We start from the raw sequence: 21,964 nt of genomic DNA on the forward strand, positions 1-21,964 counted from the left end.
CTGCTACAAAAAGTAAAACTCCAGCATCAGATTACTCTTGGTACATGAAACAGCAAGTATTACAGTATTCAAAGAGAGGAAACTATTTGACTGGTTTAGTGAGTCATACTCGCTCATAGAGTTGGAAACACTCAAACGGCAGTTGGTGTCCTAACATTTCTGAAGAGGGGCTGATCAGATAAGACTCTCTGAACACAGCACTGGAAACAAAGTCAAGAACTAACCTGAACTGAAATGGCAAACAGAAGCATCAAAGGACCGGTGGGTCCTGGTTGATGGGCTTCTGCTCATCAGGGGAGTCTGAGAATGTGACACAGCAGGGATGTTCACAGAAAAGCTGTTTCTGCTTCTGCAGGGTATAAAATACATTGACAGCACTGGACAGGGAACATGTCATTACAGGTAACTAACATGATTGGTTCCAATAGAGAACATTTATTTATTGTTTTTTTCTTTTCAAACCTAAAATCGTCCATGAGAGCCACAGCCGCCTGCAGAAGCTCGGTTACAGGATGTGTGGCTCCCAGGTCTTATTGAACCCTCAGCCTTCAGTTAGCAGACACTGCAGCAGGACTGTTTCTTTTTCTGGAGTTTTCTGACACTCGTGTGCTTCACTTGCCTCTCTGACCATTTGTCTCCAGCTCCTGCCTGTTCTCTGTTTTCAGGAGCTGGATTTTTGGCGGGAATGGGTTCATTTGTGTCTTCAGAGTGGTCATCCCTAATGACGACCAGCTCAGCCCGAAGACAGCCGTCAAACTCTTCAGCGTGTTGGCCGTCATCCTGGGTTTTCTGGAGTCCCATAAAGATGGCTGTGACTGGCTCAGAGCTTTCCAGAGTGTGGAGAATGGTGTAAGGACCGTCTTCTGCGTAGAGAGGGGATGCTGTTCTAGGCTCTCTGTAAAGACAGGAGCAGTGTCTGTGGTTGTTCTCTGTCTCAATGTTAACATGGCAGAGCGGCGAGCCGCAGCAGTGAAGACCACCAATGTCCCCTCGGATGTCATCCCTTAAAGAAGGCCTGCTGTATCTGGCAGCTGTGCCAGCATCCTGCTGAGGCGGTCCTGGAGGTAGAACTCTGCTGGACCTGTGCTGGTTTATCCGACTGCGGCCTTGGATCACGCCGTCGGCATTGAACAGAGCTGTGTCATCCTCGAGGACGCTGTGGCCTCTGCTCTTACAGTACAAACATAGATGCTGATCCTCCAGCTCCACATGGGTCCCATCCTGAGCCTTCTTTTGCTCGTGATGCCAGCAGTCATGAGCTTTGATGTCTGCCATGTTTTTAACGGCATTTGGATGGAGTTGGAGTTTTATCTGGTGCTGCCCTGCAGCACATCTCATCAGCTGGTCCACTTCCATAGCTGACAAATCAGAAGCACATCTATAGTCCCGTGACCACTAAAAAATGTAAAGAATCAGAGTTTGTGTTGGCAAAACATAATAATCAAAAATACAATGCATTAAAGTCTGGAAATGGAAATGTCCAGTGTTTAATTCTGTTTACTAAATAGTGCTACATTTCAAGAAAGTCTGATCTGTTTAGGTTTAGTGGAAAAACAATTGGTTAATGTGAAAAGAAATACACAGATTACACAATTTGTGACAGTGAAAAACGACAGTTTTATAGAAATTTGGGCATCTGTTGGTCTTTATTTTGTCTGAATCGAGGGCCTATGATGTCATCAAACCACTCTTTCTACGCTACGGTCACAACTGGGGGGGCATTCACAGAGTCTTCCAGTTTTCATGCCGCCGCCCGATTTTTTGATAATGGTTAACGTCGTCGTGAATGATTGTTTTTTTTTCTTTTCAAACCTGAGAAAGTTCACGAGAACCACAGCCGCCTGCAGAAGCTCTCTGAGGGAAAGATGCTGGATTTTACAGCCGTGTGGCCAAACACACGCGCTTCCAGTTAAATGAAATGATTGTTTTTTAACGAGCTAACCTATTTCATAATTTGCAGCTGTAAGATCGCACTAAATGACAAAACTGCATTTGCATCTATCAAATCTTTTTTATGTTGTAATATCAGATCTTCATTGTAATTAAGGGAATTTTCCATTAGAACTTTTGTCTTCTTTTACTAATTCTTCTTTGTAACTTTGACTTTTAACCCTGGCATGACAGGACTGTGAACCCCATTTGCACATGAAGATCTGAAGGATCAATTATTGATCTCACTGTAAACCAAACTAATGAGTTGGTCTCAAACAATTGATCACATTTGTTAGTGCAAAGTGTATTATCCCGCAAAAAACTCCTCATAAAAAAGCCTGTGAAGTTGTTCAGATTAATCAGTTACAGACGCACCTGTTGAGGATGGAGACCATGAAGGTGCCTTCGTCCTCCATCAGAGGCGTCTGGCCCGGTGAGAGGGTTTAACTCTTCAGGTGGGGCAGAATCGGTAATCATGGCAAACAGAGCTGAAGGGGGAGAAGACAGGGTTGACGTTGACATGAAGGCTCAGCACAAAGCCTTTATAAAATGTGCCACAAACATGATGGAAACCTTCAAGGTATTTAAACTAACAAACGATTGATTGGAAATAAAAACTCAAAAGGGGAAAAATTATGTCATTAAATGCACATACAGTACAGGCCAAAAGTTTGGACACACCTTCTCATTCAAAGAGTTTTCTTTATTTTCATGACTATGAAAATTGTAGATTCACACTGAAGGTATCAAAACTATGAATGAACACATGTGGAATTATATACATAAAAAAAAAAGTGTGAAACAACTGAAAATATGTCATATTGTTGGTTCTTCAAAGTAGCCACCTTTGATTTGATTACTGCTTCGCACACTCTTGGCATTTTCTTGATGAGCTTCAAGAAGTCGTCACCTGAAATTTTTTTCACTTCACAGGTGTGCCTGTCAGGTTTAATAAGTGTGATTTTTTGCCTTATAAATGGGGTTGGGACCATCAGTTGTGTTGTGCAGAAGTCAGGTGGATACACAGCTGATAGTCCTACTGAATAGACTGTTAGAATTTGTATTATGGCAAGAAAAAAAGCAGCTAAGTACAGAAAAAATGAGTGGCCATCATTACTTTAAGAAATGAAGGTCAGTCAGTCCGAAAAATTGGGAAAACTTTGAAGTGTCCCCAAGTGCAGTCACAAAAACCATCAAGCGCTACTAAGAAACTGGCTCACATGTGGACCGCCCCAGGAAAGGAAGACCAAGAGTCACCTCTGCTGCATGGGATAAGTTCATCCGAGTCACCAGCCTCAGAAATGGCAGGTTAACAGCAGCTCAGATTAGAGAGCAGGTCAATCTCTAGTTTTTGTCTTTAAGGGTGTATTCAGACTGGAAAAACCCTTTGATTAGGACCGAGTACACTTCATTTGGTCCAGATCAAGTCCTGAACCTTGTATTTGGTCTGTTTTCAGACCAAATTTTTTATTAGTATGTATTAGTCTGTATTCAAGCTGACTTTACTGTTCCGAACCAGAGCTTGTAAACAAAAACATCTCTTCACTCATTGGTCAGGAATAACGAGGATGGGGCAAAGCAACCAGAGAAAGAATAATGTAAGTCCTGCATGATTTATAGTCTGGAAGGTGTCATCTTATTTTTCTCTTGTAAATTTTGTTCCATGTTTATTGGGTGAATAAAGAAAAATATACCATTTAATAAAATAGAAAAATAAACTCTATATAGAATTCCAAGCTGCACGGTGGTGCAGTGGTTAGCACTCTCGCCTGACAGCAAGGAGTTTGCATGTTCTCCCTGTGGACACGTGGGTTTTCTCCAGGCACTCCGGCCTTTTCCCAAGGTCCAAAACCTGCTTTAAAGGTGAATTGAGGACTCTAAGAATGGTTTCTATTTGTGAATGTGAGTGCATGTCCACCCTGGAGAGTCTGGCGACCTGTCCAGGGTGGACCCTGCAGTGCCCGGGTTAGGCTCCGGCAGTGGTCCCCGGGCTGTGGACCGGTACCGGTCGTGGCCTGAAAAAGATTGGAGAGCACTGCTGTGAGGGATAAAACGGGTTCAAAAAATGGAGGGATATAAAACTCCTGAAACCAAAACCAAGAGAAACTTAACAGAGGTACAGGTCATGAAAAAATAACCTAAATGAAATAATTAGTGAACAAAAAACATGAAGCTAGTTTGGGAGATATTGAAAAGCCTAATTAAAAAAGGACAGAGAAGCGAACACACCCACATTGTTTTGTTGATGAGAAGGGTCAAAACCATTCATGAAGCAGCAAACATTGAACTATTTTGTAAACGTGGGTCCAGATTTGACAGCTGAAATTCCAAAGTGCAAAATCGATTATGTAGAAGATCCCAAAAATCTCAAACTCAATCTTTCCCTCTGACGTGAAGGACAGTGAGCTGATATCAATTGTAAATACATCCCAAAGTAGAAACTCCAAAGTAGAAACGTTGGCCATTAACACTTACTTATCATAAAACTTAGACAAAACTGAAGTAAGGTTTTGGTAATTACAATGTCAAAGCAGATTTGTCAATAAAAATAAAATGTCTCCCTCATTGTTATAGGAAACAAATAATCAGCCCTAAATGTTGACAATGAACTAAGCTGGAAGCAGAACATTAAACACAAACTGAAGTATCTGAAGTGTTCTAAATACACTGAGTGTGCATTCTTTCTGCCATTGGAAAGTGGCTAGCGGCCTTGCTGCGTGCCAGGTCCTGGCCGAGGACCTCCCGGGCCTGCAGGAGCGTTTATCGAGGGCTGGGTTTGTCCGATCTGACCCCACTCCGGCAGCAGTGTAGTGCTAAAGCAGCAGCAAGGGTCGCTGCTCACTCAGTCAGAGTTCAACCAGCCGTGCTGTAGATATGTCACGTGCCCCCCCCCCATTACACGGTTCACAGCAGATCGTTAAAGACGATCATTACTACTTCCTGTTTCCAGAATAAAACGCCTCATCTGTTGTAATTATAATGATATTATGAATAATATTAGTTCACACGACAAAGTGTTCTCTTCAAAAAAGTCTGTGTAATTTTACTGTGTAGTTTTTGAGTTATTAGTGCATAAACATAGTATTTTAGACTGAAGATACTCGACCTACTGACCAACTGATCCAGAACCAAATTGGTTTTTTTGGCATCTTTTTTGAAAATTCCATCATGAAGGAGAAAATAATAATTTGGGTTTATTCTCGGCTGGAATTCTATGACACCAAGTCTTTCATTTATCGGAATAGAGCTGTGAAAGGATAAGCCTCGACCAAGGTTCACCAGATTTACACCGCTATGACATTTGGCATCAAGTCTCTTCCACTGAAGCGTGACTAGAAGGATTTGTTAGAGTAATATCACACAAGGGTCTTTCTGTGTTTCCTGTTTCCCTCATGAATCAAAACCTGAGAAAGTGTTGATTCATATGTATTTGGGCTCTTGAGGATTGAGGAAAAAAGTCTGCACAACAATGCAGAACAGGTGCTGCAGGCAGGTACCCAGAAGTTCATCTGCGTCAACGTTGGGTCTCAAACAAAGGGGCAGAAATGCCAGAAAATGTTTAGAAACGATGCAAACAGTCTGAGTGATCGATTCATGAGGATTGTGAATGTACAGAGATTCCCTCAATTCCCATTTCACATCTTGTCTGCTCTAGTGGATGCTAGCCTCAAATAACAAAACAAAAAGTCACCGCTCAACTATTTAGACTCTAAACTAAAAAAATAACAGGAAAAGAATGAAACGTGTGCTCACTCTTGCTTGGTGTGTTTGGTTTCGAGTGTTGGTTTCCTGGTAACCTTGGGACATCTGGGACATCAGTGGTCAGATTATGGACCTGCAATAACTCTGAGACAGAAAACAGAACGGCTGCTATGGAGTCATGAATAAATCATAAATATCTAAAAGTGTAAAAATGATTTAAAAAAAGTACCAGGACTGAGTCTGCTGAGCACCTCCTGAAAGAGAAACACAGGGCACCAACACACTTAACAGTGAATTTCCTCTTGAATGTGGAACTGTCTGATGTAAAGCAGGATTCTTTTATTCTGCTGTTAGCATCTAAATGAGATTTAACCATAAATCCTGAAGCTCCACTGCTTTGGGTCCACATAGAATTATTGATGCGTGTTTATGGTTTGGTTTACAAGCTTTGGTTGGAAACAGAAATGTCCGGTAGCCAGCAGTCTGAATACAGACCAAGCTTAAGATTCAGGACTCCATCTGGACCAAATTCAGGTGACTCGGCCCGGACCAATGGACTTTTTCAGTCTTTAAACTCCACACTGCTTTGCAAATTTGCTACCAGTTAGATTTGAGACACATTATTAGGACAGAGTTTAAGCCTTCACAAACTTTTAGTCAGCACAATGATAAGGACGGACACGTTGACATGGTTGTACCTTAATGATGTCTTCTGGACTTCTCTCCACTACCTTCAGTCTGTTCAGGATAAAGCTCTCATCGGTTGAAATCATGGCCTCCTCTCTCTCCAAAGATGCCACCTCCAGCTCAGTTCTGACCCAAAGGTGTATGAGTGCAGATGCCTGAAAACTGTGTGCGCATGTTTTTGTTTTTTTTATTTTCTCTTTGGTGTCACCTGTAGATGCTGAGCTGCAGAGCTTTGGTCTGCTGGGGGTCCTGCAGCCGTCCCTGTTGCTGGTGGTGGTCCAGGTCCTGCTGCAACCACTGATCTCTCAGGGTTTTCTTCTGAAAGTTCTTAACAACAAAACGAAAACAGGCTGAGCACAAACAGCCAGGATACAAGATTAGCGGTCAAAGAAATGGGTAATGTGATCACATAATGTTTCTAAAAGCTGATCTTCAACCCTGTTCATGGTCGATTTGTCTGAACTGTTTCTGTCCCTGCAACAGACTGGCGACCTGTCCAGGGTGTTCCCCTGCCTTCGCCCATAAGTGGCCGGGATAGGCTCCGGCAGCCCCGTGACCCAGAAAGGGATAAAACGGAATAGAAAATGAATGAATGAAAAAAACGAATGAATGTTTTTGTCCCCTTTTGGGTTGTAAAACAGTGATTCACCTCATGTCACCCGCCTGTCGTATGTTTCAGCTGGGAGTCAGGAATTCACAACTGTAGCGTGATGATAACATAAAGCCTGTCACCGCATGCTACCATGTCTAAAACATTCACCTTGACCAATAATTAAGGAATTCATGGCCTTGTTTGTTGGCCAGGTTGGCATTTCAGCTTTGGAAAATTACAGTTCAACAGTGAGGTATTAGAAGTACATTAAATTGAATCAGAGTGATATTTGTAAGGATTGTAAGGAAATGCAGTGAACGGCTTAGACCTGCATTATGCCTATTGAGCTACCACTTTATAATGCACTACTAACAACAAAAGGGAACTGAAAATTGGGTCAAAATTTTACTCTGCATGCCTCCACTCATTAAGAAACGTCCACCATGGATCTGACTGGATTGGTTTTGGACAGAAAAGACAAAAAATAAAAACTACCTCTGAAATAAAAATGAGAAAGAGAATTAAAGAACTGAAACAATGACACAAAAAGCTCATAGCTCAACAGCAGGTTTCCAGTAGCTTGGCTCAAGGTCACCAAGGCTGATATTAACGATAAGGAAGCTGCTGCATTTTTCACAAAAAAGACAGAAATGCTGTCTGCGTCCTGAGAGGAGCCTCACAGCTGAAAGCTCTAGCTTCCATTCAAGTTTTGGAAACAAACAAACAGGAATTCTGCAGAAGGAAAATTTTACTTAAAGCCTTTTTGATTTTGATAGAACTTTTAAATTTGAAGTTCTATTAGTAAAACAGTATTATTTTCTGTTGTGCTTGTAACGGAAAGTCGACGATCAAATGTGATGTTATCTACCATTTCTCATCAGAAATCTGGTAGAGTCAAAAGACTTCAGAAAGGTTCAGGAGCAGCCCGATAATAAGGAATTAAAATACGGTCGAACAATCGTAAATCAGAGACATGCTGATCCAAACAGCAACCACTTGAAACGTGTCAAACTGATGGAAAACACGGTCTACAGTCCAAATAAAGTTATTGAATGACTGCCGGTTAGGATAGCAATAGCTGCTCATCAGGACTTCCAAAAAATGAGACAGAGCCTCCATCCAAATATTCACCTTCATCTGCTGAAACTGGAGTTTCATTTGATCAAGTTCCAGTTTCTTGTGTCGAATGTCCTCTTGTATTCGATGCTTCTCCTGTTTTGAAGACAAATGAACCTTTTTATTAACGTGGTTTAGAATATACTACACAATGTCTTCTTTTGCAACTTTTTTCTTATTTTTTAGTGAATATTTACGGTGATGGCCTGAAGTCTTTTCTGCAGCAGGTCACTCTCCTCCATAACAGCTGATGAACTGATGAAAGTGAAAAAAGAAAAGTTTTTAGACGTTTTAGTTCCACACTTCTGGGAAAAGAACAAATTTCATTTTTTCAGACAATACTAAACATTTCTGGTTGTCTTGCTCTGGATAGATGATAGTGCCATGTAAGATGTTTTCCATAGATAACACTATTAAAAGCAGTTTCACCTTTGCAAAGCCAACAGTATATTCTATTTCCCGCAACTCTGGATAGAAAAAGAATTAGCACTAAAAAACCACGAGACCATTAGCAATCAACATATCACAAACAGTTCTAATAAAGTGTCTGTTGAATTTTATGAATGTCATGAAAAAATGCTCACAGATAAAAAAAACAGAGATTCCAACAGAACACTTTCACATAAATAATGTATTATAGTACCACAAATGATCTAATCACTGTGTAACTTGACAGACCAGTGTTCAGACCACCCATAACAGTCTTAGGGTGTATTCAGACGGGAAAAAGCATTTGGTCCAAATCGAGACCACTTCATTTGGTCCAGTTTGAGTCCTGAACTTTGTATTTGTCCTGTTTTCAGACTACCGGCAAGCGGACTTTCATGTAACAAACCAAAGCTTTTAAACAGAACCATGTGACTAAAGATCTCTTCAGCCGTTGGCCAGGAATTATGAGGGCGGGGCAAAGCAACTAGAGGCAGAAATTATGGGAGTCCTGCGCTTTTCAGTCCTTGTTGGGATAGTTCACTGGTTCAAACTTTCGAACATCTTGAACGCCAGGAGCGGCATGGCGGAGCTGTGGTTAGCGCTCTTGCCTCACAGCAAGAAGGCCTCTGGTTCAAGTCCCATCTGGGGGACCTGAAGCAGAACATCAATGGAGGAGCTCTCTGTGTGGAGTTTGCATGCTCTCCCTGTGCATGTGTGGGACTCCCACCGTTCAAAAACATGCCTCAAAGTTACTCTAAATGATCCCTAGGTGCAAATGTGAGTGTGAATGGGTGTGTGATTGTGGCCATGCAACAGACGGGCGACCTTTCCAGGATGCCCCCTCCCTTCAACCATGAGTGGCCAGGATAGGCTCTGGCAGCCCTGTGACCGCAAGAGGGACCAAACGGATGAAGATGAATGAATGAATGAATGAATGTCAGGTTCAACACTTTTGACTTTGGTACAGTGGTACGGTTACTGAGGGGATGACGGCTAAAAGGGTACATATTTATGACATGGCATGTTCATGACATATAGGTTGTCTGGAAAACAGTGAGAACCAAAAATAGTGCAGCTGTGGGGCAGTTCAATTCCCGACTTGCGAACCCATGTGTTGAGGTGTTCTCGGGCAAGACACTGAACCCTATTGCCTCTGGTGGGTATAGGTTGAGTATAGGGTGTAGGGTGTGATGTCATTGTTTTAGAGAATTCATCAGGAACTTTAATGCAGCTTTGATGATGTCACAGCAGCGCCTCTAGGGGGCGTGCTGCATCACCAGACACAGGAAACATATCAGAAGCTTTCCAGCTGCGTTAAATTAAACGTTCTAACAAACTGTTGGACCTTTTTTCTGCTTGATAACACGACAGGGATTGTATTCAGACAGGAATCTCAGAGTGAACCGAAGCTCAGACCGATTGGAAACAAACCGAGACCGGATTATTGCGGGAAACGAACTCTGGTTAACTTCAAGAAGTTTAAATGTGTCCAGTCTAAACCTACCCTCAGTAAGCAGGAAGGTTTTGTTGAGAAGAAACTTTTTTTTAACTTGTCCTGCCCAACAGCTGAGCAGACAGATGAGAGCTGAAGGCCTCTTGTGTTGGACATATTTTACTTTAACAACAGGAATAATTAATCTTTTGACATACCAGAGGTATGTATGAATAAACCCCTTTTATAATTTAGACTAAGCTTTATTCATCTTATATTTGTAACATTTTTGTGTTGAACCGGACGGAAAGGAAGAAGAGGGAAGGGGGGGGGGGTTAGAAGGGGGGGGGGTAGGAGGGTGAACCATGAAGCAGCATAAAGCAACAAGTTGCTGGATCGAAACTCAAAGTAGACTGTCACAGGTTTACTCAAATTCACAAAGAAGTAAAACATCCAGTTGTATCAACAAACAGGACTCTGCGACACTGAAAACCACAAGAACAGGAACTTAAATACCTAACCACTGTCAGGTTGGGAGGGTTTGGGAGCATGAAGGTCCCAAAATGCAAAGATGGAAGGCACACAGTTCCAAAGCAAGGGGGTTTAATCTTAACAAAAAGCGCTGCAGGGCAGGAACACAACACTAAACTTACTGTGGGCATAGCATGAACACATGGGAAGGGAGTCAGGGAAGAGACGTTAATGGACCAGCACAAGAGGAAGGCAGAGACAAGACTTAATTACAGACAGGACAGACAAGACACAGGTGAACATGATCAGGACAGATTGGGACCAAGGAAGTAAAACCCGAAAGCATGACAAAACAACATACAAACATACCTGTTGGCTCCAAAAATGTTCACATACAGACATGTCAACACGAACAAAATACAACTAATGTTCACACACACATACTAATGCATTCAGACTAATACATGTGAAACATTTTATTCAATCACGCAAACTATGTGTGCAAAGGTAAGCTAACACCTGTACTCGAGTGAGTTTTTCTGTTCTTCCGGGGTTGGATGATGGAAGGTAAAAAGAAGGAGGGAGAGTGTTCAGCCATCCCCACACCAAGACCCTCGCCACAGAGCGGCAGCCAGAACCCCCCCAACACTCGCACGGTAGCAGATAGAGAACAACCACCTGCTGGGCAATCACATCTGCCTCCCAGGCCAGGGCCTGGAGGACCGCCACAGGGGCCCCCAAAGCCCGAGAGCATGGGGGACAGAGAGTGCAAGCTCCAGAACAACCAGAGAGTGCAACCCCCGCCACTCCGGGAGGGCCCAACGCTGGGCCCCGCCCCAGGAGAGCACCCCCAGCCCCAGTTGGGCAGCCTACCTCCACCCAGGAGTTCTTAGCATCCCCCCAACCCAACCCCAGGCACGAGCTGTATGGGGTAGGGGACAGATGGTCCGAGGTCCCACCATCCTTGTGTAATGTATGTGTGTTTGTGAGCGTGTGTGTTTGTATTGTGGATGATAATTATTCTTCGTTATTATCTTCTTCAGTGTTCCAGGAGATTTTCCAGCTGCTTTGGAGTCAGCTGATGTATATCTCCATGCAGGGACACAAACTTTGGTAATAGCGATTCAGAAACTGAGGAACCAGCTGTGAAATATTCTTCAATTTCTCCAAACGAGCCGTAAAGCAGCTTCAGTACATCCAGAATGCTGCTGCTGAGTCTGACCAAAACCAGGAAGTATGATCAAATCAGTCCTGTGCTCAGGTCTCTGCACTGGCTCCCTGTACCTCAAAGAATACACTTCAAAGCAGCTTTGCTTGTGTAAAAGTCTCTTAGTGCCATATGAACCATCTCGTACTCTGAGGACCTCAGGAACCGGCCTCCTGTTGATTCCCAGAGTCAGAACTAAACAAGGGGAATCAGCGTTTCAATATTCTGCAGCTAAAATCTGGAACAGCCTCCCTGAAGTCGTAAGACAGGCCTCTTCTGTGTTCATGTTCAAATCTAGACTTAAAACATTTCTGTTTAGCCGTGTATATGACTGAAAGGTCCTATCTGCACTTTGCTTTCCTTTCCTTCCTTTCTTTTTAAATCAATTTTCAAATTTTTTCTTTTCTTTAAAAGTAAATTTTACGTTGATTATTTCTATGATGTATTATGATTTTAATGCTTTTTTCTGTTATGTGAAGCACCTCGAATTACTTTGTGTACGAATTGTGCTACACAAATAAACTTGCCTTGCCTTGCCTTGTCTTACCTGGCCTTGCATTCAGCAGCTGGCGAGGATGCACCTCACCTCACCGCAGCTGAGTTTTTGTGATGAACTGGAGGAGTCACGAGAATGAAAAAACCAGTGAACACATGAAACCGCGAATACACGGGGGAACACTGTGCACGCAATGGGCAGGTGGGGCAAATTTGAACACACTGCAGATTCTTGAACGTGCTTTAAGTATACGGTGTTCACGGAACTGTCACTACCCGATACTAGCACACACACTTACAGTTGCTAAGCAATGGGTATCCCTGAGACAGATGATAATGCTGATGACAATGCTACTACCTTTAGCCACATTAGCATAGTTTTCATTATTAGCATCTTAGTAATGTGTTTTTCTGAAACAGTTGGTGATGCTAAATGCAATGGGAGCCACATTAGCAAAGTAATAATTTTTAAAATTGTTAGAAAAAGTAAACTTTTGTGAAGCGGCTGCTAATCCAGTGAGGGCAGACAGAAAGGGTGAGTTTTGGGTGCAGCAAGGGCTAATGGAGAGGGGGCTGCTAGGGCAGAAGCGGGTAGTGCCTACAGGCCATCCGACGCTGCTGGCGGCCTTGATTGTACTTGTATTTTGTGTCCACGTTATTTTATTTAACAGGAGACTGTGCAGAATTAAAGACATTTTGGTTTTACTATTACCTCTGTCCAAAATGAAGCAGCTGTGTGCCACTTTTTTTTTTATAGTTTTAGGATCCTACATATATTCCAACAGAGATTTCAGCAGGGCTTACAACAGCCTGTTAGTTGTAAAGAAACCTGCCAGTCCTGAACTGAGCTAATCTGCTTTTAGCGTGTTAATCTGTGAGCTCCATCTGTCTCTGAGCACAGAGGCGGAGCGGGTGGACCATCCTGAACCTTTGGACACGACTAACAAGAGCGATTCTGCTGAGAAACTTGTAAAATAAAATACGTTCCTACTGCTGCCGTTGGTTTGAAATGAAAATACACAAGTCTGGAAAAACTGAGTCTAGTCAGAGCTGCAGGGCAAAATAGCCTATTCTATCTTTATGTTTTTCAGTTTCCCATTGGGTGTTAATGGAGGATGTATTCCATTCAAAATGTGTTGAAATAAAATCATACTCTAACTTGTATAAAAATGAACTAAACTGGTCATGTGAAATCTGTTCATGCAAGAAGAAGAAAAAATAAAAAAATAAAAAAAGAAATCTGTTCATGCAAAGATCATAATAACATTGCTTTAAACAAAAAACTTATACAATTATACCAAAGAACTCTTCAATGCTGCAATACTGCATAATGGTTTACTGCTGCTTTAGAGGCAAAACAAAGAACTTTCCTTTTATGCTATTATCCAAATACAGCAGAAGCTCAACTGATGCTACTTTCTAGAAGGCGGTTGACACGCTGGAGGAAATGAGTGTGAGACATATGCAGACACAGACAACAGTAAACCTACCTCCCTTGTTCCTTCTGACGACTCTAATGACTCCAGGAGGGAAGCACGTGTTCACGCTCAGGGGATGGGCTCTGAGACTGCTTCCTCTGAATCGCTCCTCTCCTTTGACCCATCAAGTCTGTTAACAGGATCTGAAGGAGGGATTTTTGGATAATGCAGATTTACCACTCAGCCCACCAGAATGTTTGAAAACTGAGAATAAATCTTTTGCTGTGTGAGATCAGGCAGCACAGCTGATCCATGAATGTACTCGTCATTCTGAAACTTTCCTTAACCCTTTTGCTATCCTATGACCCTACCCTTACATTGACGTAATATCCCTACCATGACAAAGGTGGGTAAAGGTGGAGAGAATTTCATGTAATCCATGGACACCAGTGAAGATCACAAATCATTGAAGATCATAGTAGTAGGTTTAGGGGCTGTCATTTGGACTTCATTTACAAGCATTAACCCTTGTGCTATCCTAGACACTTTGACATTGGGAGTGAGGTCATCTAGACCCCATGAGACATTGTGCCGAAATTTTTTTCTTCAATGATTTATGTCTATGAAGACTCTCATTCATCCAGGTTGATTCCATCATAGTAGTAAGTTTAGGGTCATCTGGACTTAGTTTTTAAAGTTGGAAGACGTTTCAGCTCTTATCCAAGAGGCTTTGTCAATTCTGACAAAGATTATTATTTATTGAGGTTTCTGCGTGTGATGCAGATGTAAAACTCTATGAACACATTAAATAACCATCATTTCACCTACTGGCTTTACGTTACAACACTGCATTGATGCGGTTTCCATATGCAGTTGCAAAAACTATTTGGGCCACACGTTACCACAATCGGATTTTTCTTTCACAATAAGAGCACTCATGTGCTCCTTGTGCTATCCAAGGCACTTTAACATTGGGAGTGGGGTCATCTGGACCCCACAATATAGCACAAGGAGTGTACAAGGAATTTCCCTCAGTTTTATTTTAAAACTTTTTCATAGATAGATACACATCTTTGACATGTCAAGTTAACCACATATAACCATTCCTATTAACTTTCATCTACGTATTTCTGCCACTCCGATCTCTTTGACATGATCGAAAATTTTCCAAAGAACCCATTGTTCATAGCTTGGTGCATGTTTTCTGCCCTGTAGTAAATTGTCATTCCATTAGGGGCAGTAGAAGGGCTTTTCCTGCTCATTTCAAAATGGCTGCTACTGTGAAATGTCAAAAACACTTTTGGTGGGAAACGTTTTCACAACTATTATTACTAATTTTTTTAACAAAGATGTGGACTCGAGTCCCATGATTTGGGCTCGAGTCAGACTCAAGTCATGACAGCACATCATCCAATGACATTAGGTCCACATTGGTTTGAGCAGACAATCCAATGTAGGCAATCTGTCAATCAAAGTAACAGTTCTCTTTGCTGGTGTTATTGTATTGTTATTGTAGTACGGTGACCCAGAAGGGTCACAACCCAACCGTTAATTATGTTCTGGTATAAAAGTTATGAGGTTGTCAACAAAAAACGGTTTCCAGTTTGCAGAACATGCGGATAAAAGGATTACCAGCAGAGAATCAACAATGACCAACTTCATCCAACTCTTGAAGTTACAAGTTCTGAACAAAAGCTGATGCTAGTTTATCAGCTAACTGCTAGCTGGAGTTAAATCGATGAGATGGTAACGTTTCTGCTAACGTTCCATCATGTGGGGGTGCAGGCAGCCAGCTCAGTGCAATCACAGCCTGACCACAGGTGACCTGCAGCAGGTAAGGGTCTGTTAACAAGCTGGACGCAGGCATTGACTGTTTAATGGACGCAAGCGATCATAGCGGGACCATTGACTGTATATGAGAACTGGACCGAGCGATCCCTCCCCCCCGGTGTTCCAAACAGGAAGTGTCTCCAAGAAGCCCAAATCCCGTAGACTTCTATAGAGACACAAACAGCTGTTACTCAGTCATTTTATTGGTCAGAAGAACTGTTCAGGATCTGATAACTTTTTTCCAACATGTCCTTGATAATGTTTTCCCCCGATATTCTTTTCTTTATTCAAGTTAAAAACTGACCGATCAGATGCCTTAGTAAAAGCATGTGGTGCCCACTGGCTTCCACCTCAAATGTTTGATTGTTCAAAACATTCTCACCCCAGTTTGTCATTTCTGGAGGTAGGGTAGGAACCCCCCTCCACGCACATAATGCATCTATATCCAATGCTTTGGATGAGCCCAACTCGCCGTTTTTCTATGCGTTATGACTAACGTTGTGAGCAAAAACCCTTCTGCAGGTTTCTCAAAGCTAAAGTTATTTCGGGAATCTAAGCTCTCTTTTACATTTGTGTCATTAAAAAAAAAAAGGACATTGGACGCGAGTTAACTGATGCAGCACATTACCTTTATTACCATCAAAATGAAATGTATACACTGGTCTTTTTGTGTCAACTGTTGTAAAATAAACCAAACATACGTGGAAACTTTGATCTCATACATTCATAGTGACAGTCATGAATTGTAGTTATTTATTTACAGCAGAAGAATTTCACATCATTGAGGGACGTGTCATCTCCGTTACCCTGATGTTCCTCCACACGGGTTTTCAGACCACAAATGGCCCCTTTAGGACACTTGTTGCTCCAATTGCCCCAATCGCCCCATTCCAATCCAGCCCCCTCCAATTGAGCACCGTTGCCACTACAGATGAACCTGCAAAGTTTAAAACACAATCAAATCCTATTCTGACAAACACAAGTGCATTTACTGTTTGAGAACTATTTGTGTCCTCAGAGGATGCTCTTCCTGCAAAGGATTGACTTTGGATTCCAACACCTGTCGTAGGAGAACCACTCTGAAATTGGAGTTTGTTGTGCAGCTCTTAATTTGCAGTTTCAATTGTTTGGAGACACAAGTAATTCAAATGGTGTCAACTCCTGCTTCTGACTGTGGAAGAGAACCAAAACAGTTTGTTTTTCGGACATGAGCACTTCATAAATGGCGTCAGTCTTTGAGAAGAATCAAGTACATTCTTTCAAAAACTCTTCCTGCAATTATTTGACGCTGTGGCAACACTTTATAATAAGGACCCCTTTAATAACATCAGTTAATGCATAATTAAGCACTGCTTAACCAATAACAGTCATTTCTGCATTAATTTGCATTACTCTGTGCATTATTTAATGCATTATTTTGCAGTTATTCAACTTTACTTTATGTATAACAAAGCACTAATAAAATTTTCCCTATGAAAATGCTTAGTGTTTTGTATTATCAACAACATGTTGGTTATCACAAATGTAAAGCCTTAGTAATGCCTGAGGTAATCATTGACTGTGGTTATTTGACCAGAGTTAGGAACCAACAGGTAAATAAGGTTTTACCAAATGCTTCTAGCTTGAACTGACCCTAAATGCTGCAAAGCCTCATAAGCATGACCTAACCATTACTGAACCATGGTTAAAAGTTATGAAGGAGACACTTCTGAAGTACATTCATTTAACAAGCTGAGAAGTGTGGGCCTCCCTGGTACTGCTCTGAACCGGTTCTGTTCCAATATCCCAGATCAAAGCTTTTATATTCGTATGATTCAAGCTTCTCAAACGCCCATGAAATGAAATTCAATTTTAGACCCACTACTTTTGTGCTGCCACTTGGGGATGTCATCAGGAGGAATGGCGTTTGTTTTCATAGTTACGCAGATGATGCACAACTCTACATTGCTGTGTCTCCTCATGATGAAGAGTCAGTCAAAATACGTGTATTATCCCTAAGAGAGACTTAATGGATGTCTGAGAACCTCTGTTAATCATTATATAATATTTTTTATACAGGGTTCAAGTGCCACAGTCTACATCTAAACAGGAAAAACTCATCTAAAGACCTAAAAGATTCCTTATGAGTCAAGTTATCATTGACTCACTGCAGCAACATATGCTGCATCACAATTACTGCTGTATTTCAGAGGCTTTATTCTCATAGAAAACATGCATTTGAGGGAATTCCATTCTATTCACATATTTTTTTTTTTTACTTGTCCTCCTGTCCAACAGCTGGGCAGGCAGATGAGAACTGAGGGTCTCTTGTGTTGGACATATTTTACTTTTCCCAACAGGGGTTATTAATTTTCAGACCAACCAAAGGTATGTCTGAATAAACCCCTTTTGTAATTGAGGCCAAACTTTATTAATTTTAATCATATTTGAAAATCTTTGGTGTTGGACCGGACGGAAAAGGAAAGAAGGGAAGAAGAGAGAGGGATGTTAGAGAGATGGGGGGGGGGGGGTAAGAGGGTGATAATAGGAGGGGGGGATAAAACCATGAAGCAGCATAAAGCAACAAGTTTACTGGATTTTTATCATTACGGTAAGGTTCAAATGTAAATGTAGTAAAAATCTCAAAGGGCGGGGCCCGTCCACACACACACTCAAATGTTATCAACACACCTGCTAGCTGCAAAAATGTCCACATGTCAACATGTACACAAAACAGATATTGTTCACACACGCATACTTGTGCTTTCAAACCAACTAGTTTGAAATATTTCATTCAATCACACAAACTATTAGTGCAAAGGTGAGCTAACACCTGTTCTCAAGTGAGTGTTTATGTTCTTCTAAAATGGATGGTGGAATGTGAAAAGAAGGAGGGAGAGTTTCCAGCCATCCCCTCACCAAGACCCCCGCCGCAGCAGCAGCGGCAGCCAGAACCCCCCCAACGCCACACGGCAGCAGGCAGAGAACAACCGCCCCCCCGGGCGACCACATCCGCCACCCAAGCCAGGGCCAGCAGGACCGCCGCGAGGCCCCCATAGCCAGAGAGCAGGGAGGCACGGGGGGAAAGAGAGTGCCGCCCCAGCCCAACCAGGAGAGCAGCCCCTATTCTCATTTTAAAAGTACAGACGGTGCAGGTGTGGGTTATTTGCCCACAAAGTGCATACGATGCAAGTAATGTATGGTATGCACGTTTAGAAATCACCAATTTTATCTCAAAACTCCTCGAGAATGTGGTCTACTCTCAGCTAGAGGCTTTTTTAAACCAACATCAAATCCTAGAAGTCTTCTGGTTTTAGACTCTTGCACAGCACAGCACAGAGTCAGCATTACTAAGAGTCAGCAACCACATTCTCCATGGCTAATGATGCTGGAGATTATGTTGTCTTGGTTCTGCTGGATCCAACAGCAGCATTCAACACAGCAGATCACAGTATTTTGATATCTAGGCTCCAGAACCGGTGGGGATCGGAGGTACTGTACTGGCCTGGCTTGTAAATTTTATCTGATCTCCAGCTGCTACCTTCATTCAGTAACACTAAGGCTCACATTGATGGCTGTTGATCCTGGTGACCCTGGCTCAGGCTGAGGGCCCAGACTTAAAGGTATTGATTAATGCAAAGAGCAAATCTAAGGACTAATCCTTTCTACCCATGTGTATCGGCTGGGTAGAAACAATTAGTCCTGTGCTGGTAAAATTGGCTGGTAAGATTAGCCATTTGCATTTGGAGAAACAACGTAAAAAGTGGATCTCAAGCAACTATTTCATTCTGGTGGGGAAAGCACAGGAGCTGGAAGGACAAACGTCTGTTTTTAGTTAGCACATTTATGAAAAGTGTAAGCCCATTCCCCAGCACCAACTAGTTTCTCTCCATCTGCCTCCAGAATAAAACAATTTTATCACACACCTATAAGTAACATGCACTTAGGTTAGCAGCACAAATAACTGATTAATAAAATGAAAATCCTTTCACATCAGCTCCATTCACCCTTTGAGTGGCTTCCCCACGTATGAGAACTCCACCAATTTTACATCTTTGTTCTTTTTTAGTCAAATTTGTTCTTGTTTAGCTCTTCTGCACTTGGCCTGTCATGCCTCTAGGGGAATAATTAAAGTTCATTAGACTATTTGTGTTCAGACTATTCCCCCAGAGAATCAGCCGCTTCCTCTTCACAACTTAAATGACTAACATTAGTCATGCCCTGTGCTTCATTCACTGCGCTTATACTCATCAGACACACCTTCACATTCAGCCTTCATCCATTCAGTCTCTGTCAGATCATCTTGGGAAATTATCAGTCAAAGTCAAGCTGGGTTTCCTCTGAACTGCTTGTGTCGTGGCCATGTTTCTGACCTTCACTTTGCTTTTTTGGATCACGGATAATGGCCTCTTTGGTTGGATGGTTGTTACGACGCCTGCTGTGCTTAGCGGACCTGGATTCGGAGATTATGATTGTGGCTAAAAACGGCAATAAAAATGTTGGTATAACACATAGGATAAAATATTGAGTCCTTGCTTGTGTGATGACATTAAACCTTTCCTTTTAATATCATTTGATCAGTGTTTAAGCTGATAATCACACTCTGGTGTTTTATTTACCTGTTGCTGTTTTAAGGAGTTACAACTGTTAAAGATGGTAATAATATGTTTCCTTTAGGTCATTTAACAAATCATCTTTCGACTTTGCATGTAAAAATGCAGTTAACCCAAGAAATATTAGGTCAAAATTTGGTTTACTGACGAAATGATTTTCCTAATTAAAGGCCATGGCGGTTTTGAACAAAATGGATTAATGATCACCCTAACAGGTGATGCAGCTCTATGTATGCAGTGTGCATTACTTGATGTTGTTGACAGATGTATCATCTCCACCTCCTTGTGGGGGCTCAACACGGAGCATGTAGGAGGCCAAATAACCAGTTTCACACATCTTCACAGCAGTCCACTCTCCCCATCTGACGGATCAGAGAATTAAGGCAGAAAAACACAAGATATCTCTGTCAATAGATGTGATAAAACAGATATTTTAAATTTGCTGTACGTATGGTTTCGCGCAATATATATAAGAAGTTAAAAACATAAAAACATCCTTAAAAAAAGGAAAAAGTGTCAGAATTTATTAAATTGAACATATTCAGAGGAAAAACAGATTTTGTATCTTATTTCCAATCATAGAATCACACCAATGTGCAGCACTAATGTGTAGTGTTGACTTTTTTCTTCAATGCTTTTTTGGTTTTACTTTTTACATGTGCATATGCCACCGCACAATGAAACTAAGAAAACACAGCCCTCGGCTCACCTCCCCACAGCAGACTCTCTGATGACCTGTTGCTGCTTGTTTTGGGGATTGACGCAGTACAAGCGGATTCCATTCAAAGCAGTGTCGTCTCCAGAGCCTTGGGGTTGCTCCACCTTTGAAACAACCAGCCAGAAAACAACAGTAAACATTAGGCACATTTGTGTTTACACCATAAAGGCTAACACATCTACTCTGCTGAGAGCAATAAGATGTGCCCCTCATACATGCTGCTCAGATGAGGTGATCCTCCACAGCTGCCCTACAGCCACAATGAAAATATCCCACTTACCTTGAGGCTAAATCCTGCAGCATAAAAGCCTTCAGGACACATATCTTGTTGTCCCCAGTCACCCCACTGATTGCCATATGGCACTGTCAGATTGTAGGAAGCAACTCTCTGTCCTGTCACTGAGTGCAGCCATGACAGCTGAAGCAGGTGGAAGAGGGTCAGACTCAAGAGTTTCATTTTTGTAAGAGTTATTCAAAAAACAACCCAAAAAAACAGTTGTAAAGAAAAAAACTTAGTTGCGTGGTTGCACAAAAATTAAAAGAGCTCCTTAGTATGCACACACACACCACCAGTTAGGCAACATTTATAGAAGTGAGTCTGCTGTGTTGGTAATATTTAACCAGAGTCAAACAAATCAAAGGGAACACAAGGCTACTGCTGTGATTTCTGTGTGTATTTTACTAAATGATGATGCTCACTTCTCCTGACTAAACCTTTTGCACAAAGGAAGATAACATTTGGCTGGACGAAGTTACAACAGAAATTTATTTCATGTGGTCCGTTTGGTCCAATGGCCCGAATGACATCCCAATGTCAGTACTGTAGATCCAGGTGGTGTGGATCAGGGAGTCAATGTCACGCTCGCTCTTAGCATATAGCTTGATGTCATCCATGTAGAGGAGGTGACTGATGTTGGCCCCATTTCTGAGTCGGTATCCATAGCCAGTCTTGTTGATTATTTGGCTGAGGGGGTTCAGACCTATGCAGAACAGCAGTGGGGACAGAGCATCACCTTGGTATATCCCACATTTGATGGACACTTGTGCAAGTGGCTTGCCTTGGCTTCAAGGGTGGTTTTCCACAGCTTCTTCAAATTTCCTATAAGGCTCTTAGAGTCCTGTTGATGTTGTACAGCTCCAAGCATTCAGTGATCCATGTGTGTGGCATCGAGTGATAGGTTTTCATGTAATCAATCCAGGCTGTGCACAGGTTGTTAAGGGGTAACCCGCAGTCTTTAGCGACTGTTCTGTCAACCAGGAGTTGGTATTTGGCTCCTCTGGAGTCTCTACCAATGCCCTTCTGTGTGTTACTCATGAATTGATCCATGTGCCTATTAATCTTG

The 21,964-nt window shown here is 42.1% G+C and overlaps 2 protein-coding genes across 4 annotated transcripts; both read right to left on the minus strand.

Moving 5' to 3' along the window:
• Window positions 1-321: 321 nt before the first annotated feature.
• LOC105356118 (palmdelphin-like) lies at window positions 322-13,665 on the minus strand. 3 transcript variants are annotated; one of them, XM_011486148.2, is made up of 9 exons: window positions 13,554-13,665; window positions 8,227-8,284; window positions 8,045-8,125; window positions 6,530-6,648; window positions 6,333-6,447; window positions 5,864-5,888; window positions 5,686-5,778; window positions 2,308-2,420; window positions 322-1,395 (listed from the first exon to the last, which is right to left on the minus strand). In XM_011486148.2, exons 2-9 carry the CDS (start codon window positions 8,269-8,271, stop codon window positions 553-555), a joined length of 1,434 nt encoding a protein of 477 aa, XP_011484450.1. In that variant the 5' UTR covers window positions 8,272-8,284; window positions 13,554-13,665; the 3' UTR covers window positions 322-552. The 3 variants fall into 3 exon arrangements, with proteins under 3 accessions (XP_011484450.1, XP_020566450.1, XP_020566451.1); XM_020710791.2 differs by lacking the exon at window positions 13,554-13,665 and adding an exon at window positions 12,116-13,330; XM_020710792.1 differs by having other exon boundaries at window positions 1,221-1,358.
• A 2,253-nt stretch (window positions 13,666-15,918) lies between these two features.
• Window positions 15,919-21,225, minus strand: LOC101164001 (vitelline membrane outer layer protein 1). The gene is made up of 4 exons (XM_004078664.2): window positions 20,902-21,225; window positions 20,613-20,725; window positions 20,152-20,265; window positions 15,919-16,248 (listed from the first exon to the last, which is right to left on the minus strand). The coding sequence occupies exons 1-4, from the start codon at window positions 21,076-21,078 to the stop codon at window positions 16,065-16,067; spliced, it is 588 nt and encodes a 195-aa protein (XP_004078712.1). The 5' UTR covers window positions 21,079-21,225; the 3' UTR covers window positions 15,919-16,064.
• Window positions 21,226-21,964: the final 739 nt, after the last annotated feature.

Source organism: Oryzias latipes, chromosome 17, assembly GCF_002234675.1.
Source record: "Oryzias latipes chromosome 17, ASM223467v1".
Taxonomy (NCBI): domain Eukaryota; kingdom Metazoa; phylum Chordata; class Actinopteri; order Beloniformes; family Adrianichthyidae; genus Oryzias; species Oryzias latipes.